Raw genomic sequence first — 19,513 nt, 5'->3', positions numbered from 1 at the left:
GAGGGACCTTCAAGCCCATCTCATTTCACCCCCTGCCATAGGCAGGGACACCTGACACTATTCCAGGCTGCTCCAAGCGCCATCCAGCCTGGCCTTGGACACTTCCAGCGATCCAGGGGCAACCACAGCTGCTCTGGGCATCCTGTGCCAGGGCCTGCCCACACTCACAAGGAAGAATTCCTTAAAGTTTCCAGGGAATAAAACCCACACTGAAATTAAGGTTCCACCTGCGTGTCTGCAATTATCCCAGAATCTGTGCGCAGGATTGTCAAGAGCACACCAACTCCACATCAACTAAAAGAAGCAAAAGACAAGTTCTGGCCAAAGAACACCTTGTTCCAACCTTAAAATATTAAAAGATATTTGGCATGTTAATCATAATACCTAATTAAACGTTTTTTGCAACATATAGTAGGAGAAACTAAAGACAAATTAACTCAAAATCAGCTTTCTAACTGGAGCTGTGCACAAGCTTTTTTCCCAAGCTGCAATTTTATGGAGAAAAGGAAGGAAACAGAGCACACCAGGCCTGCTAACCCATAACACAAGCCTGCCTCAGTGCTGCCTACTGCAGCCACATGGCTGGGTCACAGGGACACATTTGCTGGAGAGCAATCCTCAAGGCTTCATTGCACCAGACAAATTTGGTGGTGGCACGCACAGGAAGAACCTCTCTGGAACATCTCAGTGCTGTGCACCGAGAGTTATTGATTAACTGAAGTCTCCTCCCGGGCTGGGAGGACTGTGCTCCCAGTATACGACTGTGTGCAGTCGGCAGAGAGCAGGAGCTGGAGTGCGTTGGCACAGGACAGGCATAAAGAGCCGAATGAAGTAATTCCCTGTTGTGGTTACCTTGAACTTTAACGAAGGTCAGACCACAATTTCCGTCAAGATTATTATAAGCCCACATGAATGCCTCTACATCAATAAAACCTTACAGTCCTCAGTTACTAGGTCTAAATATTTGGCTCTGCTCCTCGTGCCTCAGACTCTGGGCACACTCCACTCGCAGCAGGAGCTTTGGATATGGAAGGGGCTGGCAGCTGGTTCTTGCTTTCCCCAATAAACCACCTGGGCCCAACTCCACACCATCCTCTGCTGTACCTGGGCTTGTATGAAAGCTTAACCTGACTGAGAATTGTATTTGCAGAAAAGCAGCAACTCGGAGATCATTTGCCACCTGATAAGCACTGAGTGCTCAAAGACGACTATAACTGCTGGTTACATGTTTCATCACAGATACTTATGAAAGATCTGAAAGCACAGCTAGAAGAAAGCACCGTCTCACAACGAAGCTCCACAACCAGCATTTCTGGTTTGACACGTCCCAGCCAACGATACCGGGATCCTTCCAGATGCTCACACAAAGCAGCTCGTCAGCTCTTCCCTGCTGGCCCACAGTAAGGTACCTCCATCCCACAGTAAGGTCCTTGTTCAAGTTTTTCTTGTATCTGAGGGATTCACAAACCCCCAGAATTCCCTATCTGATTTCCACCTAGACTAGAAATGCTCTGGCTAATTTGTACATAGCTATATAAAATGACTCATATAATAAAATAATTCAAAGAGTGTGGCTTCTGAGTCTGTACTGTGTTTTTCAAAAATATCTACCTCAGTTCAAGCTCTTTTATTACAATGAACGTTTAGGATTCAGGAGACATTTACAGCAGTATTCACTCACTTCTCCAGCAGTGCCCATTTCTAACCAACACAGCCCATCTTTCAGATTACAGAAGTCTTCCCAAAAGCAGAAAGTCCCACAGCTGCGCAGCACTGGGCCACCCAGTGACCTATATACAGCAGCACTCCAGTTCAGCTTCTATTCCATTATTAATTGAGCAACACTTGCCTCACTCAGCTGTCCTAGAATGCACAACCAATCACCCCAGAGAGGGATTTTTGGTTCAGGAGGTCACACAGCCCGACCAGCACTCTGCAGAGCTGTGCTACCATGCGCTTCCAAGCACGCTGTATCCATAGAATCACGGAATGGTTTGGTTGGGAGGGACCTTAAACACTATCTCATTCCACCCCCTGCCATGGGCACGGACACCTTCCACTATCCCAGGCTGCTCCAAGCTCCATCCAGCCTGGCTTTGGACACTTCCAGGGATCCAGGGGCAGCCACAGCTTCTCCGGGCAACCAACCTGTGCCAGGGCTTCCCCACCCTGATGTACCCCAGTGCAGCAGCTCCCTCTCCTTACACCCAACAGCCCCGTGACCCCACCATCCATCCCCCGGCTCGATGCCAAGCCACCCAGATGAGACAAGGACGGGCACCTTTATGGGGGGACCCGTTGATGCTCTCGGAGCTCGACTGCATGTCCACGGCAGCTCTCCTGAGGCTGCTAAAATAAGCCCTGGACTTGGAGAAGCTGCTGCGGGGGGAGCGCCCGTGGGGGCTGCCGAAGAGAGCGGCTGGGCCGTCCCTGCGGGCGAAGATGCCGCTGAAGAAGCGCAGCAGCCGGTGCTCGGTGCCGCCGGCGGGGCCCTCCCGGCCCAGCCGCTCCGAGAGCCGCTGCAGGTCGCTGTTATCCAGGGTCCGGTTCTTGCTCTTGCTGCGCTCCCAGCGCTCCAGCCGGGACAGCGGATCCGCCTGGCTCAGCACCTCGCCCACGTCCAGCGTGTTGCGCTTCTCGGGGGGCTCCGCGGGGAGCGAGGCGGGCGGCGAGGGCGGCGGCGGCCCGGGCAGGCAGCCGGAGCTGCTGTGCCGCCGCACCCGGGCCGGCTCCGCGCCGCCGCCGCCGCTCCAGTGCCTGAAGCTGAAGCTCCGCCGCAGCAGCCCCGGCTGCCGCCACGGGCTGTGGCCCCGCTCCCCCGGGGCCGGCTCCCCGGGCCCCCCGTCCTTGTCTTCCTCCTCCCCGGGCGGGGATGCGGCGGCGGCCGCCGCGGCTTCTCCGTGTCCGGCGCTGCCCCGCGGCGCCCCGGGCAGGGGCGGCCCCGCTCTCCTCGGCACCTTGAGGCGGCCCAGCTCCAGCTGCCCCGTGCTCAGCGTCCTGAAGGTGCGGAAGCCGCAGGGGCTGGGGACAGTGTCCCGCTCCTCGCCTTCCTCCTCGCCCTCCTCCTCCTCCAGCAGCAGCAGCCCGGCCCTGGTGAGGCTGGAGGAGCCCGGCGGGCGGCTCCGCCCGCGCCGGGGCAGCTCGGGGCCGGCGTGGCCGCTCTCCGGCCCCAGCAGCTCCTTCTTCACCATGGTCACGGAGATGCGGTACACGGTCTTCCTCTGCGGGGTGCCCCGCTGCATCCTCTCGGGGGAGGAGGCGGCGGCGGCCGGCGGCTCGCTGCTGTCCAGAAGGTACATGATGGCTCTGCCCTTCAGGCAGCGGCGGCCACCGCGGGCATCGGCGCCGAGAGAGATGGATGGATGGATGACGGGCGGATGGATGAATGGATGGACGGAGAGACGCGGGTGGCTGGAAACGCAGAGCCACAAACCGTTGCAACCCGGTTAAAAAATAATGAAATAAATAAACAGTAATTTTAAAAAAAAAATGCTCCGGTGTCACACCCCGCTCTGCGGCGGGGTCAGGCTGGGCTCTGGCCGCGCTCCCCGCCGGCGGCCGGCGTCCATGGCAGCGGTATCCCGGAGAGGCGCCGAGGGACGGCTCACATCCACGCACGCATCCTCCTCCCGCGGAGCCCGGCTCCCGTCTTCACGGAATGGGAACCGCAGCAGCCGGTTCCGACCTCATTGTTTACAGCGCGGCCGCACGGCCGCGGCTCCGGCCGGGTTTCTTCCTGCCCCCTCGGCCGGGCCAATCCGATTACCCACGGGCGGCGGGTCCGGCGGCGCGGCGGGCGCGGGAAGGTCCGCGCGGGAGCGGGGCCGGCGGGGCCGGAGCGCCCGGCGCACGCCCCGGGGCGGGCAGCGCGCAGCGGAGCGGCGGGGCCCGGCCGCGCCAGCCGGCAGCAAACAAGCGCCGGAGTGGAGTCCCGCCCGCCCGGGAGCGGCAGCAGAGCGCTCCCGGACTCCCTCTGCCACTCCTCTCGGCAAAGGGATACACGCCTCACCTCCCCTGCCAGCAGCATCAGCGAACCAGAAGCACGCAACTGACCTCTGGAGGTCATCCAGTCCGAGCCCCTGCCCAGGCAGGGTTACCTAGAGCAAGTGACACAGGAACGCATCCAGGTGAGGATGAAACGGCTTCAGAAAGGGAGATTCCCCAGCCCCCCGAGCAGTCTGTTCCCATCCTCAACGCACACGTGAAACTTTCCGTGGTTTAGGTTATGGCCATTGCTCCTCATCCTGGCACTGGACACCACTGAGAAGTCTGGCACACCCTCTTGGCACCTGCCTTTTTGGATAATTGTACGTATTAATGGGATCCAGGATTTATCCACACCCACGAAAGGAGAAGCTGTGCGGTGCCCATCAACTTGGACCTGAGCTCAGATGTTAGTTCATTCTGCATCTGAGGCAACACTTCCTTCTTAAAAACAGTCAAAATTACCCAGAACCGAGTTATTTTTCTATCTGTGACCCTCCTCAATAAACGTTTGCTCACCGCAACACTCTGCGCAATTAACAAGCCCCATTACTGGATAGGTTAGTCATGCAAAAACCCTTGCCAAGCAGCGGTTTCATCAGAACCTGGCTCTCGAACACAGCTGGAGGAGGGTGTGACACAAACACCCCCTTTCACACCCAGCTTGCCCGTGCTTTTGCAGGGATGCTGAGCTAATTACCAACCAATAAATGCCCGCTCTTAGTCACTCACAAACCAGGATGGCAGAAAAGAAGTTAAGCAACATTAAAAATAAGGTTTCTAGGTTCCATGCCTAACATCCCATAAAAAGTCAGGTTTGAAAAACCACCTTCAGCTGCCTTGCACCTCCATCCCACGTCTGCAATCAAAACATCCTTTACCAATGCCACTGAGGGTCAAAAGCAATAAAAAATCAGACATAAAAAGGAAGGAAAGCACTTCCACTTTCCACCACTAAACCGTGTCCCCAGGTGCCACATCTACAGGTCTTTTAAATCCCTCTAGGGATGGGGTCTCCACCACTGCCCCGGGCAGCTGTGCCAGGGCCTGGCCTCACCTCCAGTGAGGAGCAGCTCCAGACCTCGAGACACATCTGGGACGGGCACATCCCCAGGAGCAGGGGAGGGAGGGCACCAACTTGGACCTGAGGTAGGGCACATCCCCAGTTCCAGGTGGGAGGCTGGACTCCCGCACCAGGAATTAGGGATGCTCTGGGTCCCAGCCTCTACACACATCCATTGATTGATGGCACTGTGATCCCACAACACACACTGCTGCTCCATTAACACCGAAAATTCCTCATTTAGCTCATTTCTCCAGATACCAGAGTGTTGTTGTCTTCAACACTGACTAATTAACGCTGATGATGCCTCTTAGCTCTATTTACCATGGAATAGACCTGCACGTGTATCTGCAGCAGATTTGGATTCAAGACCAACATGGAGCAACCTGGTCCATAGTGACAGGGTCCCTGCCCATGGTGAAGAGTTGGAACAAGATATTTAATGTCCCTGGGATTCTAAGAGATCTCCCCCGGCCAGCCTGAGAGCAAATTTCGAGTTCCTTCTAAATGCTGTTCGCTACCATAGAACGATGGCACATTCTTCCATTTCTCTGACACTCAAAGGCCATTTCCAAAGGAAAAAAAAATGAGGGGAAGAGAGGAGGAAGGAGAGATCTGTTACGAAATACTAGTCTCAGAGTCAAAAAATTGTTGTTTATGTCTTTCTCAAGATCCAAATGTGTAAATGCACCAGACTTCGAGCGTGCGGGGCTGCCAGGACTCCTCCCGCCCGCATCCCGCCTCCCGATCCAGGCCGCGCTTTCCAGCGCGCCGCGCGGGGAGCGCAGCCTCCTCACCCGGAGCGGGATCAACCATTTTTCATCCTCCCGGGATGACAGACCCCTCCAGAGGAACCACTTTTAAGCGCAGACAAATAGCCGGCACATTCCTCCAGCCCTCTCCGGAGCATCCCACACCCCCCTTCTCCCCGCATCCCGCCCCGCTCCGGGCTGTGCTCCGCTTGTACCGGGGTGGAAACGCGGACATCCATCATCGGTTCGAGATGCTGCAGCAGCTCTTCCTACGGGCAGTAAGTGGTACTCAAAGGTTGCTCTGCTGCTACTCATCACAACTTACCACCCTGCAACTTCTTGTAAGGCTCCCTGTAAACAGGACGAGGTGTTTTGCAGCCGCCTGTGCTGCTGGTGCAAAGTCCATCACCTGGTGGTCCTGCCATCCCCCTTCACCTGCTGTCAGACTTCCTACAGAAATCTGCTTTAATGGCTCCCCTAACGCCGGGTTATCTCAGAGCAGGGACCTAATGCCCAGTGCGAGGGATGTCACGTTCAGTATTCCAGAAGAGGTCCGAGATGCCCGCCGAGGCGATCCCCAAGGCGCGGGGATCCCGGCGGAGCCCAGGGCAGCACGGCTCGAAGCCCGTGCCCACCCCGGCCGGGCTGCGAGCCAAGCGGCGAGCGCAGCCCGGCTCCTGCCGCTCCTCCCGGCCCGCAATTAGCACAGATCCGCTCCCAGAACGGGACAAGTCCCTCAGGCCCTGGGACAAGAGCAGCCAGGAGCCACGGCAGCCAACCCAAACAAGTCATTTGGCTCGCAGCCTACGCCGTGTGTCCTGAAGGGCCCTCGGCAGCGGCTCCCGCTCACCTTTCATTCCACACGCGCTTGGAAGCAGAGCGGGAGGTACAGGCAACCATAAATACCGGGCTCTGAAAGGTGTTGGGCTCACTCGGGGGGCTGGGGACACAGGGGTTTACACCCTCCGTTCATCCCACCTCATTCCAACGCTGCAAACTGCTCCGTGCCCTTCTGCCAAGCTCACCAAACACGCCCAAATGATTTTGCTTGACAAAGTCTTGCTGTCCCTCCAATGCGGTCACACTGGAAAAGTAGAACCATGGAAATCCTCCATCCCACGTAGCCAGTGAAAGGCCACATTTGCCATTTCCCAAGTAGGAGAACCTCTCTACCAAAATAAAAAGTTTCACAATTCTCAGCAATGAAGCCAGTAACTTATTTTTAACCAGTGAAGCACAGGTGTCTCAAGTACTTCTTTAGAAAGCTTCAAGCAAAACTCGTGTGATCAGAGTGCAGAAGGAGCTCTCTGAACACACCATTCCCTGATGCCCATCCTGGATGATGTTCCAGAGCTGAGTTTCACATTCCCAGCACACAGCACTCACTGCCTGCTCACCATCAACAACTGCAGAGATGACCCCGCTGGCAGGAGAAGCATTCCTGCTCTCCAACAGCTGCAGAGCAAGGTCACTGTGAGCAGCAAATACTACTGGTGCTGACTTTATAAAGCAAGCACTTCTTGTGTCATTCCAAGTGATGCAAAACAGGCGTTGCATTTTCTCTTTTCTCAAGAACTCTTTGCAAAAATAATTATAATCATAATTCTTTGATTCCTTGTTCCTAATTCCTTACAGGTGTTTCACATTCTGCCAGCAGATCCAACACAATCACCACTCAAATGTAAAAGCCCTGACACGGAGGAAGAGCTGGACTTGATGATCTCAAGGGTCTTTTCCAACCTGAACAGTTCTAGGATTCTATGAAATGCCTGATACACACACTAGCAGCACCTCAGAATTAACATTTCTGACAGACTGGACAGGTTTGCCAGAACCTTCCAGGGACACAGTTCCTGTGATGCTGCTTGTTTATATGCCCATGTTTTGGATTTTATTGGACACTTCGTTGCCTTAATTGTTTGGGGGGTTTTTTTCCTTTTTTTTTTTTTGGTAAGAAAGGCAGCCCCAAATGTTACCATTTTTGCAGACTGCAGGTTAAACTCTAGACACACATCACTCCAAGTAGTGGTTCCTTTGGCAAATTGATTGTGGAAGGCAAAATTAGGTCACCTGTGCAATTCTTAAGAGTAACTCGGACGTGATTCCAGTTTTGTCTCCTGGAGAGGCCGCGCTCCGTCCGCTGTTTGTCATCACGGATCAGCGTTCAACCAGCAAACAAGAGAAGGCATCTGGACCAGAACAACATTGTGCTGCAGGGGACCAGCAACACAGAGCCCAAACTCAGGGGCTCTCTGGAGCCACGGGGTTTGCATTAAGGCACTGATCTGTGTTCTCCTGTCACTCTGCACTTGTCCATTAAACAGGCCTGAGTTCACTGTAGGCAATTCTTTACTCAGATTAGGAGCAGAGACATCTCACAACAAAGCAGAGAATAGATGCTACCAGCAAGAAGTCAGCATTTGGCATCAATAATGATTTTACTGTCAGCACGAGGAAACCACATTCCTGTCCTAAAAACACTGGATGCTGAGCAGGAAGGGGAATAAGGGCGACGGGATGCGCAGTAAAAATGCAACTCAATCATTTGTCTTTGTATCACCAGGAGAGAGGTAAAATGTTTGGCATTGCTTCTCCAGGAAGACCGTGCCTTATTGCCAGGGATATTCTACCACATGGGATAATAAAAGTCACAATAATTGTAATTTTCATTTCTCAGCATGGATTATGGTACTTCCTTTCACATCAATTATGCCTGTTATGCACTTCATAGTCTGAACGGCTCTTGCTTCATAAGACTACATTATTTTATAAATAGAATAATGGAATACCTTTGACTCATATCCATTCAATGAAGATGAGGGAAAGAATCACTCAACTTTATGAGAAATGGAAAAACATGAAGTTAAATCTGTCATGATTTTTTTTAAAACCATGCCACGTGCTAGGGGTACTATTTTTTTAAAAATTGTCTTCAAGCAAATTCCGAATTCCACAAAATCTCTGATGTCCTGGCATAGCAGGTTTGATCCCTGCAATTTTCTTCAACAAACAGAACAAAATCCCTTTTTTAAAGGGAAAGAGCACAAAACATCTTGAATTCTTCTGCATGACTGAGACCATCCTTTTGATTTCTGCCCCCAAGCTGATGGGGCTGTTAAAATTAATATATTGTGCGCATCCATCAGCTTAAAAACAAAACAACATACCTGACTGAAGCTGGAGTTTTACTGAACAAACCAGGGTAGTCCTCAGTTATCTTCTCACTGAACAAAGAAGCATCCAGAGAATTAAGTGCGAGATTCATCTTCCCATAAGGATTTTTTACATCACATCATCTGACAGAGGAGATGTATCCTGCTGCTGCTACAGAAATTAGATGAAGCAGCAGGACAGGCAAAAGTAAAACATAGGAAAAATAAAATAGATCACAAAAACTACATATTAATACTTCAAGCTAAGACACTAAAGCTTGTTGTCCTGAGAGCTACACTGTTGAGTTACAGATATAAAATTTGATATATACTTCTATAAACTTGGTTTATCATTCTGCCATTCCCCCAAGGCCTTGGAGATGAAACAACCAATGCTAAAGCCATTCCCACAGGTGATCCCAAGACTCTGCTTCCACTTCAATCCAAGCTGCCAACACAGAGCTGTTCACATACTGCAGTTATTCACAGGGAGAACTGTGGAAATGCGAATTCTGTGACTTTAATTTGCTCCTAAGCAGGCTGCCAGTGTCACCTAGGAGCCCTGCTGGCTGTTCTTTTCATCTCCTGAGACAGAACACCCCAGACACTGACAAACAGCAGCAGGGCACCTCGGCCATCCGAGGGATGCTCAGAAAAGCATCAGCTGATCCAACTCCAAAAGGCTGCTCCTGTCACCTGCCTGCCCTCTCAACAGCTGGCAGGCAAAGATTCCAAGAATAAACTGCAAGAAAACTCATCTTCCTACACACCCAGCACTCCCTGAGGGGGCTGTTAACAATCTAAGTCGGTACACGACGTCACTTCGGAGTCTCATTTTAAATGCAGGTATTTATTAACAGATAATTCATTATTATAAAGCCACGTTTGTGTCAATAAGAAACAGTACAAATTTCAATAAATCCTTACCTCGTTTTGGACATTACGGGGTTTTTTTGGTGTTTTTTTTAGAAGCTAAATGCTTTTTAACTCAGGCTATCATACATTTCCTTTAATCCCCTCTCTGGCACAGTAAAATATTCAGACAGGCAGCATCAGCTGTAACTCAGGACTGCACCTTTTGCTTATTACTTGTGCTGTTTCAGTACCTCACAAGCAGGATAATTTCCAGATGCCTGCCAGCTACCCAGTGCTCCTCATTTTCAGGCTGGTTGTTTTTCACCTCAAATCACCTGAACACTCAAAGAGACTGCACTGCAGCGAAGCAAAGGGAACTCAAGAAAGCACTTCTGGCTAAACTTTCAGCTCCCAAATATTGGAAGCAGGTGAATCTGTCGCTAACAAGGATCTAGGTGAGCACTCACAGTCACAGGACAATCCGCATGAAGCCTGGGCAGGCTCTGAAGGGCCATGAGTACAGGGAGTTGCGTGCTTATGGAAAAGGACTATTCTAAAAGCATGGACTTGGATCCATCAGTGTGAGAAAGAGGGAGGATGTGCCATGGCACCTGTTCCTGCCACAGCCATCTATTAACGGAGCAGTGTTACTCTTCTGGGAACCTGATTAAATTGCTGCCACTACACGGCATTTCTCTGCAAAGTCAGGTGTCACAACATGTATCACAGATTTGACTCTGGATCTTTTTAACTGTAGGCAGGAAAGTGAAGCAGGGAACAGGAACGGAATGGGGAGGATAGTCTGGGCTCATCTACAAGTAGATGACAGAAAGACTCTCAGCTGTGGCGTTCCATTCTGGACACAGACATTCCATAGGCTCAGACTGGACCTTCCTCAGGGAACTGAGGCTTGGGGTGCAGTTACAACTTTACACTCCCTTTTACAGCCTCAGAAACGGAGCGTAGCTTTCCCCACAGGCTTCAGGGAGACCTTACGGCAGCCTTCCAGCACCTAAAGGGGACTTAAAAGAAGGCTGCAGAGGGACATTTCACAAGGGCTTCTTGTGGACAGGACAAGGGGGAATGGCTTTAAACAGAGGGAGGGCAGGGTTACATGGGATATTTGGAAGGAATTGTTCCCTGGGAGGGTGGGTAGGCCCTGGCACAGAGCAGCTGTGGCTGCCCCTGGATCCCTGGCAGTGTCCAAGGCCAGGCTGGACAGGGCTTGTAGCCACCTGGGCTAGTGGAAGGTGTCCCTGCCCATGGCCTTTAAGGTCCCTTCCAACCCAAACCACTCTGTGGTTCTACAACACCATTTCTCTCTGTCTCTCCAGCTGCATGCACCATCTATATAGGGCATTTTGTGGGTACACACCAAGGTCAGCTGCATGCCAGGCTTTGTGTGGCATTACACAATCATGGCCTTTGGCTGGGGACAGAGCAGATGGAACCTGCCCCAGCTCAGACCCTCCAGGTGCTGCACTCAATGAGCCACCCCTGTGTTATGCAAGCCTTGCATTGAAAGTCTGCTCGATGCCTTTATGCAGCTGAACAAACCATGACGTCTGGAAAGGCTTTTAACTATCACCCAAACTTTTTAAAAAGCTTCTCTCTCTAAAACCAAGTACAGCAGTAAAGAAAATGTGATGTGAAATGAGCTTGAGTAGCCGTGTTTTCAAGCCATCCTCAAAGCCAAAAAGGTTTTAACAAACACAAAGAGAGCGGGTTTGGGTAGGCACTTTGCAAGCTACACACTGACCCAAGGGGCACTGAAGGACACAAACAGCATGGCAAAATGAACCATGCAAAGCAGCAAATCCAAACAGGTACGATTCCTACACAGCTTGCTGAAGTCTGTCCTAGCCCAGCAGCTACACCTGCACAGCCTCCTTGGAATGGAAGTGCCACCGTGCATGTGGAAGAAGGGAAGAGAAGGGGAGTCTCCTTTTAGACAGAAATGATCCTTAAGAAATCCCCCCAGTGAAGGATTACAGTTGTTGGGATGTACAAGCAAACTAACGAGGTACACCATGAGAGAACATCAGGGAAGCTGAAGGGGCTGGGCTGTTTCCCTCCAGATTTGCAGGAATGTTGAACAGTGGCAGGAGGCAGAGATCCAAAACACCCGTTTGGATCAGCTGGGAAACGCTGTTAAACACCAGCACAGCAGTGCTTTCAACAGATCCAGATTCGTAAAATCCTAGAGTGGTTTGGGTTGAAGGGACCTCAAAGCCCATCCCATTCCACCCCTGCCATGGGTAGGGACACCTTCCACAGTCCCAGGCTGCTCCAAGCCCCAATGTCCAACCCAGCCCTGGACACTTCCAGGGATCCAGGGGCAGCCACGGCTTCTCTGGGCACCCTGTGCCAGGGCCTGTCCACCCTCACAGGGAAGAATTCTCTCTGTATTCCAAATTTTGTATGTTCAACCTGTCTCCAATCAATAGACAAAGATACTGCTTGAACCAAAGATTAAAATCTGAAGAGCAGCATTTTCCATTGATGAAAGGCATTTCTTAAGAGTAACTTTTAATGTATGGATTTGTCTCAATGCACTAAGGCAGCACACAAATTCTCCCTTCGCTATCTCACATCCCACTTTTTACACCCTAATCCTCTTCAGCAGCATTTCAATGGACAATCTGCCTGTTATCTGAAGACCTACCATTAGTTTTAATGCAGAAAACTCATCCTTTAGCACTTCAGAAGATCTGTCTGAAACAGAAGCACTCATTAAGGCAGAGACCAGCAGGAAACACAGCTCTATACGAATTTTGATTAGACTGGCTCTGAAAGGAGAAGCTAATTCCTGAAGCCAGCCCTTTCGCCATACACAGGGCTATAAAATGTGCCATTTCCTCCTGGTCCTCTAATTCTGCTCCTGCCCTCCCCCTGTTATTCCAATGGTTTCCATGCCATTTCATTAACAGGATAAAAAAAAATTAACATAATATTCTAACATGCCAAAAAAAAAAAAAAAAAAAGAGGGGGGGAGTGGAGGGGTGGGGAAGGGGCTGGAAAATTCACTTCCTTGCTTTTGCTGTTTTAGCTCCAAAGCTAAGCAAGCCCAGCTGCTCAGGAAATACCATTGGAATGAACACATTATTGAACATGGAAGAATCAATCGAGATTGCTGTCAAAAATTTCACATGCTGCAAGCAGGCCAGCAATCAAAGGGCTCTTACGAAATACTTCTTAGCCATGTTGAACAACTTCATCTTTCAAAACTCGGGCACACGATCAAAATCACTTCCAAAAAAAAAAAAAAAAAAATCACAGAAAAAAAGAACTGAATTAGAAGAATTTCACCAGGAAGCCAGAAGCTATTTTTTGTTATTAACACCTGACATAACATGACTGTTCTCTAGGTATTGCCTTTATTCCAGACAAAATTAAGGGGGGGCGGGGGGAAGTTATAGGTAAAGATCACTTCTTTCCAAATAGCAAGGCCTACTCATTTTGTGACTGATTTCGTCCTGGATTCTTTTAACTGACACATTTGCTGACAAGACACAAAGAACATTGACTCTTTTAAAGGGCAACATCAGCCTATTTTGCTGTAAATACTTGAACCCCACGGAGGTTTCTCTTTGTCAGCTGACAGTGATGAACAACTTGACCATGTCAGAGTTGCTCAGGGCTCTGCTACAGTCATGATGAGGAAATTTCAGGGCTTGGAAAAACCTGGGATAGTGGAAGGTGTCCCTGCCAATGGCTGGGGATGGAACTGGATGAGCTTTAAGATCCCTTCCAACCCAAACCAGTCTGGGATTTTATACCAGGTTTCACATGTCCTGATGCAATAGATTGATTTGTTTATGGTTCTCCTGCGTTTTCATAATGCTGTGCCACTCTGAAGTAAATATCTGCAGTAAGTCTGTTCTCCCTTGTATCAACAGATGGAATGTAGCTGCCTGTTCAGCTCCTTTTCCAAGCAATCATTTGGATTCTTACTTCTTTCCCCTAAAGAACCTCTTGGTGGCCTTCCTCATCTGACAGTTCAGATCTTGGAGCACACAGGAGGACACTGTGAATTGACGCTGTTCTTGCAAATTCTCTATTTCTCCATTACTAAGCTGAAATAACCAATTTTTGCTGGGTTTTTCATATTTTTTTCTCTTAACTGTGTCGACCATAATGCCTTATCACCTCATGGAATTTAGGTCTGGGATATTCCATTTGACAGTTTTTCATTTCTTTAATATCTATCAGGTGCATCTAGTTACTGAAATATTCCCAGAAAAGGGGGCACTTCATTCAAAAACCCTGTGCCTCCACAGGAAACACAAAACAAAAAATCATGAGGCATCATGAAAAATGAACAACCAACCCTCAGGGTACAGTGTATTTAAAACAAACAAACCAAAAAATCCCCTCAAGCAGCTCTTTTCCCTCCTCACCCCAACATCCACAAAATACAAAGAAGATAAAACCTTCATAATTCTGTGACTCCCTCAGGAATAAAAAAACCCCAAACACATTAATAACCATTATTATCCATTTCTGGCATCTCAAAACACTGCCCGCAATCTACATTTGAAGCCTGGCTCAAATAAATTGTTGCACAAGGACGATGCTGTGCATCCTTCCATTTATACCCCAGACATGGGGGTTGAGCAAATTTCTTATAAAAGCAAATAATTACAGAAAACTTAAGCCCCCTGCTGCTCCTAATTTGAACTGTTCTTTCAGCTCGAAGCCACAGCATTTGCTAATGGCCTGGATTACTTAGCAGAAATTAAGTTTTGTCTTAGAATCTCTCGAATTAATGACCTCAGTGTGGAATAAGCTTTGTGAACAAGAGTCCTGAGGATCCTGGCAAACACAAGAAAATAAAGAGAACACAGGTTTTGAAGCTGAAGATTGAAAGGCTGCTTTAAAATTAAGATTATTTATAACAGATGAAAGCTGAGCAGATAATGTATCTGCCTTCCTGAGTAGAGAGAATGTGCTATGTCAAAGATTCATTCAAAAATTCAAGTCTTGTCCACCTTGAAAAACAATGAATGTCTTTATTTTCCCTTCCCTTCTTAGCAGGAACAGATTTTCAAGTATGCTCCTTCAACTTTTATTATGGCTTTTATGTCCAAGTCAAAGAGTTTGCTCTTGGCATACATGAAACTAAATACTAACAGTTATTGACTGTAAAAGGAAATTCTTAATTGGATGAATTACACCCTCTTGATTCTAACAACAAATTCGTAGAAATGTTAAATCACACACGATTGTTTGCACCATGATTCCCATTTTTTATTATACAGCTCAAGTTCCCAGAATTATACCTTACTTCATTAAAAAAAAAATAGATAAATTTTAAATTCATATGAAGATTTATCAGTTTCTTTCATTTAGGCACTTTTAAGGTATTTGGTACTTCAATTAACTTGTAACGTTGTGAATTGTACAATCAGAACTCTCTTGAATAATGTTTAATTAAGACCCAAATGTTGTAACAAAGGTTATCAGAGGTGTATTTAAAAGCATGTCTGACTTGGGAAACGCTCATCTTGATTCAAGCTGTGAAGTGATTTGAAATTCAGTGATCTGGGGAATTATTATTAAAGCAGAAGGCACAGATCTTCTGAAGAAATACTGAATTCCAGAATATACAGCTTACTGAGCAATTAGCATAAATAATTCTGGCCTGTCCCTTTCCCTTTTTCACTGAAATTGGGATGCTCACAGCACAAGGAATAGTCTCGAGAGAGAAAGACTGCGACTTATTATCCCACCAAACAAGCACCTCAAGGAGAAAATTGCCAGGTGAAGAGTTCCAAGTGTAGCTGGGATTTTTTACAAGTTACAACAATCCAGGTTTTACGCAGTAATAAACCTCACTGAATTATGTCCTTCGGTCCGAAAGGAAGGAGTGAGGTCACAGACAGCTGCCAACTGCACCTTGAAGTGCAGTAAGAAGCACTTCAGTGTACAATTCTTTACCCACCTTACCTTTTCTCTGGTCTCTCTTCACCAGGCACAATGTGCTTAAATGTGCTTAATGTCAAGAAGTGAAGTAAACTTGTCTTTGCAATTAATATCAAAGACAATCATTACGTGATCACGAGAGGGTGAGAACGCCAAGAGGAACTGTCTCACCTAAAATCTGGGTTTTACCCAAAGGCTGGTGACTGCAGTTCCTCCGACTGGAGACCACCCGAACCTCTAAAAGGCCCCAAAGGACACAAAACCCGTGACTGATTAATCAGGATTCATGAACTACTGCTGAGATCGGCCAAACCACACGGTGCAAAGCCTGGCCCTCAGAAATCAAACGGTGACAAACCTCTGGCCCTTCAGCCAGCCAGTAGGGGGGAATTTTAGGAAACTGCAGCATCTGCACAACATTTTACTGAATTTGGCAGGTCTCACTTGCAAACAACCTCAACAGATTCTGAAGCATTAGATGTGCTGGGTTAGAGCCACAGGTGCAGCCTTGAGGCTCTGCTGTCACCCTGCACTTGCCACCCTCCTCCATCAGCAGGCAGATGTGGCTTTTCCTGGAGCAATGGGAACCTGGAGCAGAAAAGGCTGGGCAGCCAACCACCAGCAATCTCTGCTGGCCGGCAGCTGCTCTCATAAGAGACTGGGATCACGCTCAAAGGAGTCAGGGAAACAGACACGGACAGGTACCTTGGCAAGCCTTTAGTGTCAAGCCTATAGCTCAGTTCTCAGTAATCTCCTTCATGGGCCAGCTGCACCTAATGTGGGCTTCATTCCTCCTCCAACCTCAGTTTTCATGGGTATCTTTGTTTACACACAGGAGGGAAGCAACAGGACAGAAACCTACCTGAAACAGACTTGCACAATACCAGAGTTGGGGGGAGAGCAGAGGAGAGCTAGAGAACAGGAAATACTTCCAGAAAGTTTTGTCAAACATGAGAAAAGGGTTTGGTTTTACTTTTTTTTCCCAGCTGGAGGTCATACACCTGACAAGTTTTACACAGGTTTTGGCCTGACCTTGCCTTGTGCAGGAGGCAAGACCAGATGACCTCCTGTGGTCTCCCCAGCCTGAATTTTCCTGTAAAGGTTTTAAAACTACTCAAACATTATTTTCCTATATTAAGTTTCATATCAAATGGAAACACTTCAAAAACTGAGTATTTCTCTAAGGAAAGCAAACTCATATCTATCCCTTTCATAACATTCTGTGCAGTATAACAAAGTGAGAGAATAAAGCAATTGGAGGGATTCTCCCCCTCACAACAAGCACACACAAATGATGAAGGTTCAAGCTTAAGAAAACAAAACAAAACAAACCTAATCATAACACAGTAATGTTACATGAAAAAAAAATCTCATTAAAGCTATAGTGATATTGCAACAATGCCTCCTGATACAAGTAATCATATATTAATAAGCCTAAATCTTATTTTATACTGGAATATCACTTACAGAAGAGAAGAACCATGTCCAAAATAACATTCTTTAAAGACACTGAACTGCCTTCTTTAAATATTTTAAAAGCAAAAACAAACAACTGCTGGGTAGCAGAACTAAAGGGGCTTTACATCAAACACCAGATATTACTGTGTGGAAGCAGAGGTCACTCCACCATGTGCTCCCCATGTGAAAGGCTCCTGGCTTGAGTTCCCAGTACCTCCCAGTGAGAGAAGTGCTGAAGGAGGGAGAACTTGCGTGCCCTTACCTTTGGACAAAGTGCCCAGTGCTTTGGCTGCAGCAAACACTCTACCCCAAAACCTTTCCAGTTCCCAGTACTTTTCTCTTCCCGTCACTCCAAGCACTGCTCTCTCTTCATTTCCACCCAGAAAACACAACATTTAAACCAGCAGCTGTGGACCAGGGGCACCAAAGCCTGGGTTTGATTTGACACGGAGCACAGGTATCCATCCATCCCTTCATGCCTCAAAGCAGCCTCCCTCTTCTAATCCCTCCTTTTTATTTGCCTATAAAAAAGCCTAATTACTCAGCTGCACCATTTTCTGCAAAAACATTTGAACACTCCCACATGATGTACAGGCTTGTTTAAACACTAGGTATAAGGAGCAGGTAAAAGATTCATCCTTCCATGAAAAGCAGTTTCCGTCAAATCACACAAGATGAAATTCCAACGCATAACTCACCCATTAGCAAAATTAGTAAGCCTAATGTATGGATCACCAAAACTCCCACTTCAGGGACTGCCAAGCTTTTATCTCTTCAACAAGTTCCATGACAGCTTTCTCTAAATAGTTGAAATTTCAAGTACTTCTCAAGTAAAACACAAATTGTGAGTTACAGGTCAATCACAACCATACAATAAAAACCATCTTCATATAACCACAGCACTCCCAGGTCATTCCCTCAGTACACCATTATTTTGTATGGATGCCACAAGAAATTTTCACTTAAAAAAACCAACCTAACAAACAAACAACCAAACAGATAAAGTCAGGATTTTCTAGCACTTAGTCCAATCAGAACAAGATTCAAAGACAACTTCTGAGGGAAAGTTCAGAGTTACTCCTAAAAACTGAAAGTAAAACAAAGTAAAAGGTGCTGCTCACAACTGGCATTTTGACATATTGGAAATGCTGATTCATGCATATGAAAAGCTTAATTCATGAAGGGTTTTATGCAGGTGCTGAAAAACACCTAATGAAGTGTTCATTACTCACTTCAAGGGCTCCTGTCTTTTCCAACTCATACAGTTTGGGCTCCAAATGTTATTGATTATGTATGTTCCCACTTTACACCAAATTATAACCTTACTCTTTTACTGCCTTAAGTATTTATATTCACAATGGAAAGAAATAAAAAAACCTCATGCAGTTTTGCATGTATTCATGATTTAACTGCTCAGCAAATCTAATGCTAAAGGTTAATCTTGAGACAGGGACCAGATGTTCAGTCCGAAGGAAATTTTTCTCAAGAGGAGATACCCAGGAAGTCTGTCTTTCCAATCTGCTCCAGCCCACAGAATTTCCCACCACACTTATCCAACTGGGAAAAACTATGAATCAGCCTCCAGTTTAACCATGTGCAGAGCAGAAGTACCAACTCTGAGGGCTTCAGCACACAACACTGAAAAGCACGTGGAGCATTCATAACATTCTGAAGCGCTTGGGTGAGCATCAAACCAAGCACACAGAGCCCCTGTCAACAACAGGATTCTTGTTACAAGCTTCAGAATGAACTTTTAATTCTCTAAAATCTAAGCCATTGAGTTGTTTCAGTTTAAATGATAACCGGAGCACTCACTCTGGATTTTAACCAGCAGCACATTTCACAGGCAAGTTTAACACCAGTGGAAAAGCTTGCTAAGTCTTCTCCAGGATGAGCAGTCCTAGCTCTCTCAGCCTCCCCTCACTTGAAACATGCTCCAGTCCCTTCATCATCTTTCACCATCCTCACCAGATTTGCTCCAGTAAATCCGTATCTTACTTTTACAAAGCAGGCCACAATCAATAGTAGGAGTCAAGAGGAAGGATCAGCTGCCTCTGTGTCCTTCAGTCTTCCTTCAGAAAAGGAATCCTACCACAGTCTGGTTTGGGTGGAAGGGACATCAAAGCCCATCCCATTCCACCCCCTACCACTGTCCCAGGGTGCTCCAAGCCCCAGTGTCCAACCTGGCCTTGGACACTTCCAGGGATCCAGGGGCAGCCACGGCTTCTCTGGTGCCAGAGCCTCAGCAGCCTCACAGGGAGCCATTCCTCCCCAATATCCCATGTAACCCTGCCCTCTGGCAGCGACCAACTTTTTCCCTTCTT

The 19,513-nt window shown here is 48.0% G+C and overlaps 1 protein-coding gene across 9 annotated transcripts in view; it reads right to left on the bottom strand.

Annotated features, from left to right (window-relative positions):
- The window catches only part of AGAP1 (ArfGAP with GTPase domain, ankyrin repeat and PH domain 1), a 308,736-nt gene that overhangs the window by 240,740 nt on the left and 48,483 nt on the right, over positions 1-19,513 (bottom strand). For 2 of the 9 annotated variants that reach the window (XM_066189386.1, XM_066189385.1), the window contains exon 1: positions 2,282-3,758. The exons of 4 other annotated variants lie outside the window; for them this stretch is intronic. In XM_066189386.1, the coding sequence (XP_066045483.1) occupies positions 2,282-3,299 (1,018 nt within the window). In that variant the 5' untranslated portion in view covers positions 3,300-3,758. Of the gene's footprint in view, positions 1-2,281; positions 3,764-19,513 lie in introns of those variants that run through there. 3 more of the 9 variants (XM_066189387.1, XM_066189388.1, XM_066189384.1) reach the window with 3 other exon arrangements.

This window comes from Chamaea fasciata, unplaced genomic scaffold (assembly GCF_029207755.1).
Source record: "Chamaea fasciata isolate MVZ Bird 193981 ecotype frontalis unplaced genomic scaffold, bChaFas1.0.hap1 SCAF_8, whole genome shotgun sequence".
Taxonomy (NCBI): Eukaryota; Metazoa; Chordata; class Aves; order Passeriformes; family Sylviidae; genus Chamaea; species Chamaea fasciata.
This window is presented reverse-complemented; position numbering and strand designations above follow the sequence as displayed.